General features: G+C 37.1%; 1 protein-coding gene across 4 annotated transcripts in view; it reads right to left on the minus strand.

The window, feature by feature from the left end:
- Positions 1-16,990, minus strand: part of LOC114415801 (DNA topoisomerase 3-alpha) — a 50,689-nt gene that overhangs the window by 3,679 nt on the left and 30,020 nt on the right. For 3 of the 4 annotated variants that reach the window (XM_028380656.1, XM_028380653.1, XM_028380654.1), the window contains 7 exons: positions 16,152-16,281; positions 12,777-12,829; positions 12,601-12,700; positions 12,017-12,055; positions 1,962-2,040; positions 365-436; positions 104-175 (listed from right to left, as the gene is read on the minus strand). In XM_028380656.1, the coding sequence (XP_028236457.1) occupies positions 104-175; positions 365-436; positions 1,962-2,040; positions 12,017-12,055; positions 12,601-12,700; positions 12,777-12,829; positions 16,152-16,281 (545 nt within the window). The remainder of the gene's footprint in view (positions 1-103; positions 176-364; positions 437-1,961; positions 2,041-12,016; positions 12,056-12,600; positions 12,701-12,776; positions 12,830-16,151; positions 16,282-16,990) is intronic. The other variant, XM_028380655.1, reaches the window with a different exon arrangement.

Here is a 16,990-nt window from a genome sequence, read left to right on the forward strand (position 1 = left end):
AAATGCTTACAACTATTGTTCAATACAACATCACTCTGCATAGGTATAATCCAGCTATATTTTTTATAGCATTTCCAGTAATTACTTAGCCATTCTCACAGACCTGGCATGCGAGGGCCCCTGCCACATATTTCTGTCAACTGTGCAAGAATCTCATCACAGCCACCAATGCAACCTATCATATCACATGCATTAATTAAACATAAACATTTGCACTAAAAAGGGTTTGAGAAGTCACCATATACTCATGAATGAACTAATAAGTTAAAGAACCACATTATTCTGGGTCTCCTTTGGCTCTTTCGGCAGGTATCAAAAGGTTAAATCAGGTGAAAAGAAATTAATCTTGCAGAAGTGCACCTACCTAAATGGTTGGGACTGTAGTTTGGTGGTATCTCCAGCCGCCTAAACTTGAACTGAATCAAGTAAACAGGACCTATAACATTTTATCCAATCAGATATGGCAATAATATCTAAAACAAGACGCATGATTAAGATCACTAAAACATAAATTAAACAATACAATTGAGAGACAGAGAGAAAGAAGAGAAGCACGTGTAGAAAATTGTGTTTCAACTACACCATGAGCTAGATATTTATGCAATGAACATAATGAATAGAAGATACAATTTTCGAATTCCTATATTTACTTGATACAACAAACCTGGGCATTTACTGATTTACATAATAATATGCATTTCTAAAAGAGTATATAGGTCATACGTAATAAGCATATCACAAAGATAACTTATCCAAGGGCCACTCAAAGTTTGTAGCCTGTTTATAAATTGTTGGACACTTGGATGGCTTTAAAATCACAGATGAGGGAAGAAAGAAAAGTTATCAACATTCCACTGGGAATTGGAGCCACCCTTGTGTCCCAATTCTCAATCAATTTCCTATACCATAGATTTTCATCTGCATGAATCCTAAATATTAAAAATAATTACAATTAAATTATAAAATAAATTGTCGGGAAAAAGTATTAGTACACCATAAACCGTAGGGGTGATCATGGTTGGGTTGACCCGTCCCCTAGCTGAGCTAAAATTATCGGGTTGGGTCAGGGTTGACAGGTTGAATCGGATTGGAAGTGGATGAACACAAAGTAATTGGGTTTGGGAATTTTTTGAACCCAGCCTGACTGGATAAAATATAATAATGCTAAATATTTAATTACTTTTAATCTTCAATTTATTTATTTATTCTTTTTAAATCTAACTTTTGAGACAAGATATTTAATTGCACCATTAAATGTTAATCAGCCAATGTGATTAAGGCAGAGAGGCTGAAGCAATGGAAGGGTGGTGCAATGAACGAAGCCTGCCTGCGATCTCAAGGTTTAGGATGCGGAGACAAAGCCATCTAGATAGGGAGATCTAATACCATATCGAAAATTAGGTCTGAATGAATTTATTTCATGGCAATAATACTGAATAATCATACGGGATATATACAAGAGTTCTATGCTATTTTAGTATTTTAGGAAACAAAATAGTTGTGTCTCCCTACTCTACTCTAAGATCCCTTGATTCATGGGATTTTCCTAATCACTCAAATCTGCACAAATCACAAATTATCACACTAATTTCCTAAAATATTTTTCTTCAAAGCACTGCACAATTTGTCACAGTATCACTTCCTTCACATCATTATATTCAAGGAATATATTGTTCAAAATCTCTATTTTCTCTTATCCCACTTAAATGCCTATAATTTCAACACTAAACAGTTAATAACATGTAGTTTTGGTAAGGTGGATGAGCAAATTGTAGTTCTAGACAATGAAGTTATTTCCACTTAAGTGCTCATACTCTATAAATTTAATGCTTTACTATTTTATCAAAATTTAAGGAGAAAAAAAAGGCCAAACTCACACATTAGTATGCAAGCCACTGATTTGTATATTTTCAGTGCAAAGCTACAAATGTATCTTATATAAATATAAAATTGTCACAAACCAGGAGTACAAAAATTGCAAGTATTGGTCGTCACAACTGCTTCAGATACTGATCCAGGAAGCCAAACAGCATTCCTACACTGTTCATTTAGAGGTCAAATTTATATTAGCATCTGTCAGTCGTGATCTTAAGAAATAGAGACAGGGCAACAAGGGAGGAAAACCACACAACTTTCATAAATCAATTAAACTGAATTCAGAGAGGATAAAAATTGGTTATCTATATGATTGAGTACTTAACTACTTTCTCTTTAATGATGCCTACTTCAAAAGTATAGTTAAATAGGATATGAGGAAGGAAATTATATTCAAAATATTATCATCAATGTGAAGAGTCATAGGAATATGTATCTTAACTAAAAACTAATAAAATTTAATGAGTGTTTAGATGTCCCACTCCCACATTGGCTAGGAATAAAGCCAAATTATTCCTTATAGAACTTGAGCAATCCTCCCCTTAGAACTAGCTTTTAGGATAGTGTTGTGATACATTCCATAATTAGCATAGATTTTATTTTGTAATTAGTACAGATTTGATTTGTATAGATTTTGTTCCACTGTATTTTGATTTGTATAGATTTTGTTCCATTGTATTTCTTTCCTTAATTAGGTCGTTGGCAGCTTATAAATAAGTCTTGTATTCACTCTTTGAAATACAAAATTACAATAATATTCAGATACTATTTCGGGCAGCCTTCATTGCTGCAGTTGATACTATTTCAGTGTCCAGTCTCTGAGTATACCACTGGTCGCCATCTGCTGCTGTCCAACACTGTTGTCAGCCATCGTCCGCCGTCGTGAAACTGATCGTTCTGCATTTTTTCTGTCTTGTTTCTGCGATTTTTCCTCTTCCCATTATGTCTACAGACGAGACAATCCCTCTTCTCAATCCCAATGACCTTTAGGCATTGCAAGGCTCATATCGACTTGATGGGAGCAACTACCTCCAGTGGGCCCAGTTGGTTTGTACTACTCTCAAGGGATGAAAGAAATTGAACCACATAGAAGGAGAACCTCTAGCCCAAACAGATCCTAAGTATTAAGCCTGGGATGATGAAGACTCTCTTATCATGACCTGGTTATGGCATTCTATATGACTCAAGAAATCAGCCAAAACTGTATGTTCTTCTCCACTGCTAAGGAGATTTGGGAGAATCTTAGTTAGATGTATTCTGTGAAGAAGAAGATACTGCAGCATGTTATGAGATAGAGAACAAGGTTTTCAATACCAAGCAAGGGGTCTTTCAGTAACAGATTACTATAAGACGTTGAATGGTTTATGGATCGAGTTGGATCAATGCCAGGATTTGAAAATGACGTTCACAACTAATTCTACCACATTGACACAGTTCATTGAAAGGATGAGAATCTTTAAATTTCTTTTTGGACTGAACTTTGAGTTTGATCTGATTCGGGTTCAGATTTTGGGAAAAGAAAAACTTCCTTCTCTCTTAGAGGTGTTCTACACTGTATGAGGAAAAGAAACTCAGAGGCCAGTAATGTTGGAAGGGGCAGTTCTGTTGATGGTTCAGCCTTAGCTACTGGTAAGGGTCCCACAAAAGGCTCATCCTCTTCATTTGGGAAGTCTCTCGCAAAGGCTAACCATGATGATCGCTGGTGCAGCTATTGTATGAAGCCAGGTCATACTAAGAAGACATGTTTTAAACTTCATGGAAAGAAGAAGGTACTTGAGCGCATCGGAGGATTCAGAGGTGCCACACAAAGGTGTGCTAATCAAACAGCGTATGCTTCCAAAGGTGTAGAAGACACACCTATCCCATAGGCCGAAAAGGAGATCCCATCTCTCAGCAAAGTAGAATTGGAACGTCTACAGGGCCTTTATGGACTCTCTCAATAAGACATCTAGCTCTTGTTCCCTAACCATGACTGGTAAGAGTTATAGCTTCCTATCCTTTAATGCTTCTGGTACTGAAAATATCTGAATTATAGACTCTGGTGCTATTGATCATATGACACCTCACTCTTATTATTTTTCATCCTACACCTTTTAACTGGCAACCAATACATCATTGTCACTAATGGTTCTCATACCCCCGTTACTGGTTGTGGTAACATTCAACTTCAATTTCCCTTCATTTGAATAATGTGCTCTATGTTTCCAAATTATCTAATAACCTTTTGTCTATTCATAAAATCACCTGGACTTAAACTGTGTTGTGACATTTTTTCACTCCCATTGTGTTTTCCAGGATCTTGCCATGAGAAGGACGATTGGAATTGCTAAAGAGTAGGACGGGTTATACTACTTGCAACATAAGGACAATAAAGAGTGCACTAGATAGAAGGCCATCGCTTCCAATCATCAGACAAGTTCAAAACCTTGGTCATCCTCCCAAATATGGCTTCAGCACAGGTGTCTAGGTCATCCTCTATTTAGTGTCCTTAAGTCTTTATTTCCTTTTTTTGTTTACAAAAATGTCAGTTGAGTCTTTTCATTGTGATGTTTGAGTTTGCCAAACCTTTTGATCTTGTTCATTCAGATGTGTGGGGACTTGCACCTATCAATAATATTTCTAGTGCAAAGTGATTTGTTTCTTTTATTGATGACTGCACTTGGGTTACCTGATATTTCTCATGAAAGACAAATCTAAAGTTTTCCAATTGTTTATAAACTTTTACCGTATAATTCAAACACAATTAGGGAGCCCAATTAAAAGATTGCATTATGATAATGGGAGAGAGTATGTGAATCAAAACCTTTCCAATTTCCTCAAAGATAATGGTGTTGTTCATGAGTTAACTTGTGTGGACACCCCTCAACAAAATGGGATTGCAGAAAGGAAAAATTGACATCTTCTTGAGGTTGTAAGAGCTTTACTCTTCCAAATATTTGTTCCTAAGTCTTACTGGGGGGAAAGCGGTTCTAACCGCCACTTACTTGATAAATAGGTTAACCTCTCATGTTTTAAATGGTGTTAGTCTTATTCAACTCATGACCACATTCTATCCGTCTGTTCCCCTTATGACCAATCTTCAGAGTCGTGTCTTTGAATGTTCTGTCTTTGTTCATGTTCATGATCCCTATCGGGGAAAGTTAGATCCTTGGGCTATCAAATGTGTCTCATAGGTTATGCCTCAAACAAAAAGGGGTACAAATATTATCACCCTCAAAGTCGTCGTGTCTATGTTTACAAGGATGTCACTTTTCATGAAACAAAGTTTTTCTTCAATAGTCCTCCGCTTCAGGGGGAGAGTAGTCATATTTTCCCTTGTTACAGGATTCCATTCCTACAGAGGATGACAAAGACCCTGAACCAACATCATCACCAGTTCAACATAAGGAGGACAGACGCTTTGGGAACCAGTATTAGCGAAGAAAAAAACTTGACCTAGTCCAACAACACCTTCAATCATCCGAACCGAAGGTAAGAACTTATACTATTGAGGACATCTTAGATGCCTCGTGTGAATCTAACCTAGATAATTTTCCAATTGCCTTAAGAAAAGGAAAAAGATCTTGGGTCAAATATCCTATATCCCAATTTGTGTCTACTAAAAATCTTTCTCTACAGCACTAGAATTTTATTTCAGCTATTGATTCTATCAGAATTCCTACATTAGTACAAGAAGCCTTAAATGATGAGAGCAGGGTTCGAGCCATGAATGAAAAAATGGGTGCATTGGAAAGGAACGAGACTTGGGAGATTGTAGAGAGACTGAAAGACAAAAAGGCAATAGGCTGTAGGTGGATATATACAGTTAAATATCAGGCTGATGGCACATTGGACCAGTATAAGGCGAGGTTGGTTGCAAAGTGATACACCCAAACCTATGAGATCGATTATGAGGAGACATTCGCTCTAGTGGCAAAAATGAATGCAGTTAGGATCATCATCTCCTTAGCAGCGCACTTTGGTTGGGAGATGCATTGATTTGATGTTAAAAACGTCTTCTTACATGGAAGCTTGGAAGAAGAAGTGTACATGGAGGATTCCACCTGGATATGGTGCCACTAATGGAGGAAATAAAGTTTGCACACTAAAGAAGGCCCTATATGATCTCAAGCAATCTCCTTAGGCTTGGTTTGGTAGGTTCACTCAAGCTATGGTATCTTTAGGGTACAAGCAAAGCCAAGGTGACCATACTCTCTTTATAAAACACTCCCAAGATGGTAAACTTACTTTGCTCTTGGTCTATGTCAATGATATAATCATTGTTGGTGATGATGAGCTTGAAAAACAAACCTTGAGGGAGAGGTTAGCTGCCTAATTTGAGATGAAGGATCTCGGGAAGCTAAAGAACTTCCTTAGGATAGAGGTTGCATACTTTAGGCAGGGTATATTCATTTCTCAGAGAAAATATATACTTGATCTCCTTAAAGAAGCTGGCAAGTTGGGCTGTAAAACCACTGGAGCGCCCATAGAGCAAAATCATAGGATTGGAAATGATGAAGAAAGCCCAAAGGTAGAGAAGACACAGTACCAAAGACTTGGGGGAAAACTTATCTACTTATACCACTGATAATTGTTGTTTATACGTAATTTGTGTATTTAAATCACATAGCAATTAACAAATTTTCCTCTTTCATTGTTTCTTTTGTATTTAAACATTAAGAATTTAACGTCTTCTGAGTTTTTATCCAATAGATGCTAAAGATAGTAAATTTATAGTGTTTTTTGGTGATATACTTTTTGTAGAAGCCACATAGGAAGCCAGCTGTCACATGCAAGCACGCTTAGCGCGTGGTCACTTACGCCAGTTGGGCTTTTTGCGCTGCGCTCAACACGCCATCTCACTTCACGCACAGTCAATGTCAAAAAACATGATTGAGCTGTGTTTTAAGAAAAAAAAGGAGGGAACACATTTCATTCATTCTATTAGGTAGCAAGGAGCTAGGGCATGACTAGTGGAGAGAGAGTCATTCATTTGGAGCATTCCATCTCCTTTAATCTCCATCTTCCTCCATTTTTTTTCACTTCCTTTGCCCCTTTTTGTATTTGTAAGTCTTTCATGACAATGAGAGGCTAAACCTTCCATTGTTGGGAGCTCAACAACCAAACACTCTTAATGCAATGATTTTAACTATCTATTTAATGTTATTTCAATATTATTGTCTTTTTTCTGTGCTTATTATCGTGTTTAAGGCTTGATCACCCATGCTCATGTAGTGTTATAAAGTTTAGGCATTGACAAATGTTTATTTCTTAAGAACTGGGAAAGAACATCTAGGTAATCCGTCTCTAGGGATAGAATGTTGCTATTTAACCTAAATTATGCATCTATGTTCAAAATACAATTTGTCTTATTTATCTTTTAAGAGATTAGGAGTGAAATTAGGTAATTTAGGCTCTTTATGTGAAGAATCATGGCTATAGTATGCAAGTGATGTAGGTAATAACTGAAATAATATTGAATAGAGAAAAATCATTAACATCGCATCAAGAGTAGTTCTGGTACATTGAGCACCCAACATGCCCATAATTTTGCATCAATTATCTCTTCACTGCTCCGAGTGTTTGTTTTCTCACCCTTGCACATGCTAGCTCTGTAGTTTAATTTATGTCGAATTTACATTTATGCATCATCAAGTTACAAATATTCGATTCAATTCATTAATTACTTAAAATTGGACATATATAAACCCTGAGTACAGTCAAAGTCCCTATGGACTCGACAGTCGGTCTTACCGTTTTAAATTACTACTTGGACAAATTGGTATACTTGCCAAGGAGTTAACACTTACACCAGGCCTAATATTGTTAGGAAGTCCCACATCGGCTGCCTCAGTTTTTGGAGTGCAACTTATATATCTGTTGGACAACTTCACTTAGAGTCAATTGGTTTTAAGTTGAAATCTAACAGATATAGCCTATGCAGTTAGCATGGTTAGTCAGTTCATGCATGACCCAAGATAGAGACATTTGCAGGCAGTAAATAAAATCATTCAGTACTTGAAGTCTTCTCCAAGAAAGGGATTGTTGTTTAAAAAGGAGAAAAATTTATCCATGAAAGTATATATTGATGCTGACTATGCAGTATCAATTGTTGATAGGAGATCTACCACAAGATACTGCATGTTCTTCGGTGGAAATTTAGTAACATGGTGGAGTAAGAAGCAAAATTCAGAGCTATGGCTCAAGGGGTTTATGAGTTATGGATGAAGATCATACTTGACCTCAAAATAAAATATGAAGCTCCTATAGGACTGGTTTGTGATAATAAGTCCGTCATCAGCATTGCATACAATCCAATTCAACATGATCGAACAAAGCACAGAGATAGATCGACATTTCATTAGGGAGAAATTGGACAGTGGTCTTATAGCCACCGAATACATCCCTTCAAAGCTTCAGTTGGCAAATATGTTCACCAAGGGACTTCCCACGGAGCAGCTTCAAGACCTTACTTGCAAACTAGGAATGATAGATATACATTCACCAACTTGAGGGGGAGTGTTGGGATACATTCCATAATTAGCACAAATTTTATTCTGTAATTAGTACAAATTTGATTTGTACAAATTTTGTTCCATTGTATTTTGATCTGTAAAAATTTTGTTACATTGTATTTATTTCTTTAATTAGGTCATTGGCAGCTTATAAATAAGTCTTGTATTCACTCTTTGAAATATAGAATTACAACAATATTCAAATTATTATCTTTCAAGTGATAGTCTTAGATCTAGTTTTTTTTTTTTTATCAACAAAGATAAATTTTATATATATTCGAGTACCAGAGGTACAAAGATTACATAGGTGAGATCGTCCAAGTAAATGGTTCCAAGATCAGACTTAAGACAGTCTCAATAGGAACCAGAAGCTGACTACAAATGATAGTTTTGAAATCCATAGTCATAATAATATCCTAGACAAAGCATTCTCTAAGATTAGAGGACCATTGATTATAATGGGTTACAAAAGCTGGCTCCAAATTTCTGAGCCATGTCCACAGCAGAAATAATGCATCATCCAACAAGTTGTTGGCATTGAAGGTGCCATTTGAAAAAAGTATGTTGTTCCTCTTCTGCCAAATTGTCCAAGTCAAAGCCAACCACCAACACTTCCATCTAGTAGCCCGTATTCCATCAGTCAGACCAAGTACATGTTTAAGGAAATGCAGCCTAGGATTTTCTGGGAAAGCCACTAGGGTATTAACCCATGACAAAGATTCCCACCAAATATGAATGATTTTATTGCAGTGGAAAAATAAGTGGCCTGCAACCTCCTCCATTGTCCTGTAGAATGGGCACATCATATCATTAATCTCGACCTATCGCCTTCTCAGATTTGTCTTTGTTAGCAGTCTATCTCTAATTAATCTCCAAACAAACACTGAAATTTTCTTTGGGACCTTTATCTTCCATAGCTCCTCAAAAACTCCGTCACCACTGCCCTCTATGGTTTCCCCCCTCAACAAATTATACGCACTTTGTGTCGAGTATATGCCACTTGGGTCTGCTTTCCATACCTAATCATCCCTTCTGTATGGATGGATTGTCTTGCCTTCAACATCATTTAGGAAACTATCAACAATGGTAATCTCACTATCAAATAGTGGTCTCCTCCACCTAAAGTTCCATTCCCACCCTGATTCCGTGTGGGCTCCCAACTGTTGGATGACCTGGTTTTACCGTCGCGAAATAAGATATAGTCTTGGATACTTTGCTAGTAGAGATATGTCATCAGTAATCCAATTATCTTTCCAAAACTTTATCATATCACCACACCCAACCCTCCACGATATTCCATTTTGAAAAGTGTTTTCATGTTGCGGTTGATTAAGAGACTGTTTTAAGTCCCGCCACCATATGGACTCGTTGGGAACTCAAGATGCTTCATTCAAGCTCTGCCAACCCCCATATTTTGACTCCAATACCCTTGCCCATAAATCTTCATTGTGGTGGAATAGACTCAATTTCCATTTGCCCAGCAACGCAATTGAAATTCCGGATATCTTTGATGCCCAGTCCCTCTTCTTCCTTTGGAAGGCACACCGTCTCCCACTTGATCCAAGCAATCTTGTTTTGATCAGCTCCACCACCCCATAAAAATATGCGTTGTATTCTTACCAGCTTGTCCACCACTTTGTTAGGGACCCTGAAAAATGAAAAGAAGTAAATAGGAATAGATGTTAAGACCGACTGTATCAGTGTGACTCTCCCCCCAAAAGAAATGTGTCTTTACTTCCACTTTGATAATTTTCTCTCACACTTGCTGATAATAGAATCTCACAGCTGACACCGCCTTGGGTTTGATCCTATTGGTATACCCAAATAAATGAAAGGAATGGACAGCAAACTACAATTCAAGTGGTTTGCAGCCTGTTGGTTCCACTAGTCCGACATTCGAATTGCACCAACACAACTTTTTGCAAAATTTATTTTGAGGCCTGCAGCGAGTTCAAAGCTCCTCAAAATGACTTTGATTGCATTGACATTCTCCATTATCGCCTCACCAAAAAATATTGTGTCATCCGCATATTGTAGAATGTTGATTTCCACATTATTGACACCCACCTGGAATCCTCTAAACAGATTTTTCTCAATAGCTACTCTCATCAGACCATTCAAACCTTCAGCCACAATATTATACAGAAAGGGTGCTAATGGATCTCCCTGTCTAAGTCCTCTTTGTGGGATGAACTCAGCCGAGAGACTTCCATTTACCAATACTGATATGGACGCAGATCTTAAACAGCCCTCAATCCATTGTATCCATTTGGAGCAGAAGCCTATCCTTCTCAGCATGTATATCAAGAAATCCCACGATACTGAATCGTATGCCTTCTCATAGTCTACTTTGAAAACCAGGCATGGTTTTTTACTCCTCTGAGCTTCCTCCACCACCTCATTTGCTATGATCACACTATACAACATATGTCTGCCCCTTATGAATGCGGATTGTCTCTCATCTATAATGATTGGCATCACCTTCTTCAATCTCTTAGCCAGCAGCTTGGACATTATCTTGAACATACTACCTATTAGTGAAATAGGTCTATAGTCATTCAGAATTGTGGATCAGACATCTTAGGAATTAAGGCTAAAAAAGATGCATTGCAGCCCCTTGGAAAAATTCCATTTACATAGAATTCATCCAGAAACCGGAGGACATCAGGTTTGATTAAATGCCAAAATTCCTTGATAAACTTGAAGTTTAGTCCATCTGGGCCAGGACTTTTCTCGCTTCCACAATCCCATACAGCTTGTTTGACTTCATCCTCCTGGAAGCGCCCTACCAACATCTCATTTTGTGGATGACCAATGGTCTGAAAGTGGATTCCATCCAAGCGGGGTCTGTCTTGGTCAGATTCTTGAAATCTTTGCATGAAGAACTGTCGTACTACCTCTTTGACTTCTCCCGATTCATCAATCCAGGATCCATCAACCATGATTCCCTGCAGCGAGTTATGTTTGCGGTTTGCATTCATCAGCAAATTGAAGTACCGTGAATTGCAATCACCCTCTTTAATCCACCTTGATCTCGCCTTCTGCCTCAGTATAGATTCATGTGATTGAGCTGCTACCCATAGTGCTTCCTGGAATTGCTTCCTTCTTAGTACTTCTTGGGGGGATAACTGTCTGTCAGTAGTTTCCTCTTCCAATTTGTTTAAGTCAACCTCAATCTTCTTGACCTTCTTAAGAGTATGTCCAAAGTGTTCCTCTAGTTTATCTCTAATAGAGAGCAAACAGTTAGGCAAACTAATTGAACTATGCCATCTTGACTTCAAATTTTTCTACATTTCATCAAACAATTACTTTTCTCTTTTGAAATATTATCTACTATTAGAGTAGTGTAGTATAGACCTGCAGTTATTCAACTGCAGTCTCTAGTTAGTGTTAACTAAGTCTGTCAAAAGTTAGTTAGGCAGTTGAGTTCTGTCTATATATACAGAAGTGTACACTCAAAGAAAGTTGGTAAATAAAAACTCATTTTCTCTTTCTCTAGTTTTTCCTTTTCTCTCAAAATATCTCTTCTTAAGTTTTCTGTTATGGTATCTAGAGCTCAGTAAGATCAACATATTGGCAACTGGCAACTTCAAGTTGTAACTTATAATAAAGCAATTGGCAGGTAACTGGAAAAAAAAAACACCAACCTGAGGGTAACCCATACATCCAACCATAAAATTGCCATCCTGGTAAATGATAATATAAAAAATCAATCAAATGAAAGGTTCTGCTTGTATTCCTTCCAAAAAATATAAATTACATAAAAGAAAAGGACAATATCAAGAATATAATTAAGCAAGCCCTCATCCACAAAGGCACTGAAATTCAGCAAGTATAAACACTTAATATAAAGGCTTAAAAGGAGGGCTAGCTTAATAGGTGGAGGTAGAGAGAGAACTGGGAGAGAGTTGGGCGGAGAATTTTTCTCTGAGGAGCTCATGCTCTAGTGAGGAGCCCTGGGCTCTGGTTTAGGTCTATTTCATCATTTTCAGTATTAATACATTCACAGTTTCTTTTTCTATTCATTGTAAACTACTGTTACTGATTTCATTCTGTTTTTACTGTTTTGGATTGGAATCACACATAATTGAGCCATTTTATTTGATTCCCAAAAGCATGACCACCTATAAATCACATGAAAAGAATAAAAAAGTCACCAAAAAATCCAAACTTTGTTTATTAAATGTAATCATTCCCATGGTAGGGAACCACAATTGCCTGAAACACATACTCGATTTTTCCTTAGCAACATGTCTGATTCTTGACAAAGTCCACATCGTCGAACAACTTCTCCAGTTGCATGCAGCTCATCACTGCTAGATCTAGTAGATCTGCAATAGTGGTTAAAGATATCTACTAACATTTTGCATAAGGAATCATTGTGGCTGGAGGTTGGGGGATAATTACCTTTCAAAAAATATTGCCATGGCTTCTAAAAGTTTCACTTTATTCAATCTCGCCTGCATATATTTACAAGTTATCAACCATTTAAGTTCATAATCTCCATAACAAACTTGTCCGATAAACTTGATGCAATTCAAAAGGCAGATTGAATGGAGAAACAACTTATGGGAATACTAAATTAAGTACCAATCATTTTCTTCTAGTGTGCATGTCGTTACTAAAAAAATAGTTATAAATGCAAAAGATGGCAATATATTGGAAATTCTAATTTTGCTCATGATCCCTTCTACAGAAAGGCCATGACTTGTGGAGAAAAGCCACAAGCCCAGTTTGTTGCTGCAAGCATCATGGCAGTTGGACTACCCTAACCAAGAAGTTTATATGAGCATAGAGCACATCCTGCTCTACAAAATGTCATCTAGGGGAATTCTTAGAGTTCAGAAAGAATCAGATGCACAATTAATAACTTATTGACTGAACAGAAATATTTCATCAGTGACAATGATCCCATTCACATTTACTTACTGATTAGTGATTACACAATTATTATACTCAACCCACCATGATACTTCCTACAGTTTTAGCTTCAAACTCAAGGCACCAAGCTGTTCTTATTATCAATGGACGAGGATAAAAGGCTAGTCGACCAGCCACCATGTTTGTTTCCGGTGGGGTCACTAGACAAAAAAAAATAACATCACAAATACGCGAATAAAATGAGTGAGATCATAAGTTGTGTTCCCTGAACAAAGGCACCTCACTTGTCTATTTACTTTTCATTGACCTTATTGCTGCTTGTAAAGAGGAATAAGATTTATATAACAAAATTTCCAGTATACAGTATTATCCGTGGCTGATGGTGGAAGGTCAAAATTCCGCCATATAACATAAGCATGCCATTGAAACCTGGCAAAAAAATCCGTCATGACGGCCATGGCGTTGCCTTTTAACAGCATTGCAAGTAAAGAAAACATCTAATAACAATATACGGAAGGATATAGAAGGAGTTGAGAAATTCACAAGATGACAAGAAATATATCTTGAGGCAAGAAAAAGTTTATGAAAGGTTAAATTAATCTATTAGTCCCTAAACTATTTGGAAATTATTAGATAGGTCCCATTCCGGAGTAGCCCATCCAAGGACCCAAAACAACTGTTGGAATAGGAATATTTTAGGAGATAAAAGTTTCTTAAATGTTTACTTTTTCAGGTAGCCTAGGTACTTGGTATAGCTCAGTTCAACGCATCTTAGGAAGTAGTAGTATCTTAATTGTTCTCTTGCAAATTGTTTTGGCATTAATTATCTTTGTAAGATGTCCTGCTGGAAGTTTTTGCAACTCTTCTGGCTAACCCCGGATTGGAGGATGATAGGTTTATTTGGAGTCTAGCTTCTAACGGAGGGTTCTCCACTAAAACAGCCTATCAGTTACTTACATCCACTGCAACCTGGACTTCTAAGTCCTTCGATTGGAGATATATTTGGAAATTTTATGGGACTGAACCTTCAGAGACTTCTAAGTCCTTCCTTTGACATCTGGAAGTGGTGGCAAGTGATGAATGCCCTCTTTGTAATACTGGAGCAGATGTCAATGGCCAATCCTTTGAAATTTCTAACATTGAGAGTGGATTTCTTTTAACGCCAAACACATTCACTTTTTGTCTGGGGGAGCTATATGGTCCTCGATTTTTGCTAATGGGGTGTGGAGTATTCGGAAAATGAGGAACTCTTTTGTTTTCCAGAATGCTCCTTTGGACATCTCTACTCTGATTAGGAATATTCATGCAGATGTATCTGACACATACGGCTCTTCTGGGCCTCCCTAGCAGTCAGAGTTCACAGAATTTCTACTATACTGTTCATATTTCCTGGACTCCTCCACCTCCACTGTGGACTAAATGTAATGTGGACAGATCTATCATTGAAAATATTAAGATGGCTGCTTGTGCTGGTGTGTTCTGGGATGAGTTTGGTAACTGGATTTATGGGTTTGTTAGGAACTTGGGCATGCTCTCACAGCTGAATTTTGGGGCATCCTTTCAGCCCTGCAGGTTGCATGGGATAAGGGGTTTCGGTATCTGATCATTGAGTGTGATTCAAAAATTGCTGTTCACCTTGTGTTAATCTTAACTGACAGAAACCATCCTTTTTGGAGCTTTGTGCACTCAGTTTGGAAGTGGCTGTCTAGAGACTAGATGGTACAACTGGTTAACATTTATAAGGGAAGCCAACATTGTTGCAGATGATCTTGCTAATTGGGGCATACTCTTCCCCTGGGTTTGGCACAAGTTGCCATCTCCCCCACCAAAGTTCTCTCTTTTTTTGTTAGAAGATGCAGTGGGGGTCTTGGTCCCTTGTTTGATCTGTAGCTGGTTCTGTCTTTTTGGGGCTGTGTCCCCTCTTTAACACCAAAAAAAATACACTTGAATATAAAATTGAGTTCATTCTGCTGGGTGGATGACACTCAAACAAATTCAGAGGAGGGAGAGAGAAAGTGGGTGATTGAAGAGTGCAGTAATGGGGTCTCTGCACACTCATTAGAGAGAAATGGGAGATTTTTTTTTATCAGCAAAAGTAATATATATATATATATATATATATATATATAAATGAGTACCAGAGGTACTAAAGTACAGAAATAGGAAAGCTCATACGAATGGTGCCTGAAAACAGACTGAACATAGTCTGAGAAGGAACCAAACTATGGCTACAATTTAGAAACTACCCCTACTGCTATTGTATTTGTTTTGTCCTCTACTGATAAAGGAAACCATATCTAATGTTACTTGACCATTGATTAAAGTGTATTGTGAAATCTTTCTCAAAGCCCCTTAGCCACGTCCAAAGTAGGAAAATTGCATCTTCAAACGGTTTGTTGCCATTAAAACTTTCATTTGAGAACAATATTTTATTTCTAAGCTGCCATATAGTCCAAGTTAAGGCCAGCCACCATAACTGCCATCTTTTGATCCTTATGCCTTCGGACAAAACACATGAGTGTTGAATGAAATGTTGCTGTGGAGTTTGCGGGAAGGCACCTTGAATATTCAGCCATGACATGGATTCCCACCAAATAGGTTGGATTCTGCTGCAATGATTGAATAAGTGTGCAGTAGCAATGGGAGATTGAAGAGTGCAGTAGCAATTTCTAAATCTGTTCAACTTCAAACTTTATGATTAGAAAGCACAACTTAATTTACATGAGAATTAAATAGTTACTATTATAAATAAATAAGACTCGAGTGCTGTCCAGTTCTTTTTATTTACAAAACTTGTGCAACTCTTTTCTCAGCAAGACATGAGAGCATTGAAGAATTTTTATAAATTAAGAATTAAAACTCATCTAGTGTTTTTCTTTTTAAAACTTAATAATTGCTTACTTCTAGGAAACAAGCTTCCATCTTCTGCAAGATAGTTACCAAAACTTCGGCTTTGCTTTTATCTCCTTTCTTGACGTCATCCATCTTTTTTTCCATTTCACTTCTAAGATCTGGTTTCCATAGTTTATACCTGAAACCTCAATGGTAGAAAAAGACAAAAGTGCAACAAAGTTCGTGTTAGGTTCACAGTGTCACTAGTTAGAATGCAGACGGGGAACACAGCATGCTGAGTAGAGCCAAAGGAAGAAGCATTAAATGTGAAAATCACATTTTGGATTCAATCACAAACAAGGAATTCAAAGTCAGCTTATTTCACCTATATGATTGGAAATTTAGGGATTAATACAAAAAAGAAATTCATTGAGATATGATTTCCAATTTAGCAACAATTAACAACCAAAATAATTAATTGAATCAATTGCTGGATACCACATTTTGAGAACATCATTGAGATATGCTGTCAGTCAACTGTGAAAATAGTTTTGTAAACTAATTGTAAGGGCTGTTAGCTTTTGCTAACAGTACCTATCTTAGAGTTGGTTAGATTCTGTTAGTTACAATTCTGTTAGTTACAATCTGTTACAATAACAGAACAGAGGTCTATATATACCTCTTTTGTAACCTTCTATAGTTAACTTTGATAATCAGTAAAATCAGTCTTTCTGTTCAACAAGTTTTCTCTTCCTTCTCTCTCTCTCAATTTATTCAATAGTTTGTTAACTATAATTAGTTGTCAGTTAGGATAGTTGACAGTTCTCACTGTCAACTATATAAACTTTTCCTGTAACTGTTTTCAGTTAGGTTGAATAACAATCTGTTTCTTAATCTCTCTCACTTTC

The sequence above is a fragment of the Glycine soja genome, chromosome 6, assembly GCF_004193775.1.
Source record: "Glycine soja cultivar W05 chromosome 6, ASM419377v2, whole genome shotgun sequence".
Lineage (NCBI taxonomy): Eukaryota > Viridiplantae > Streptophyta > Magnoliopsida > Fabales > Fabaceae > Glycine > Glycine soja.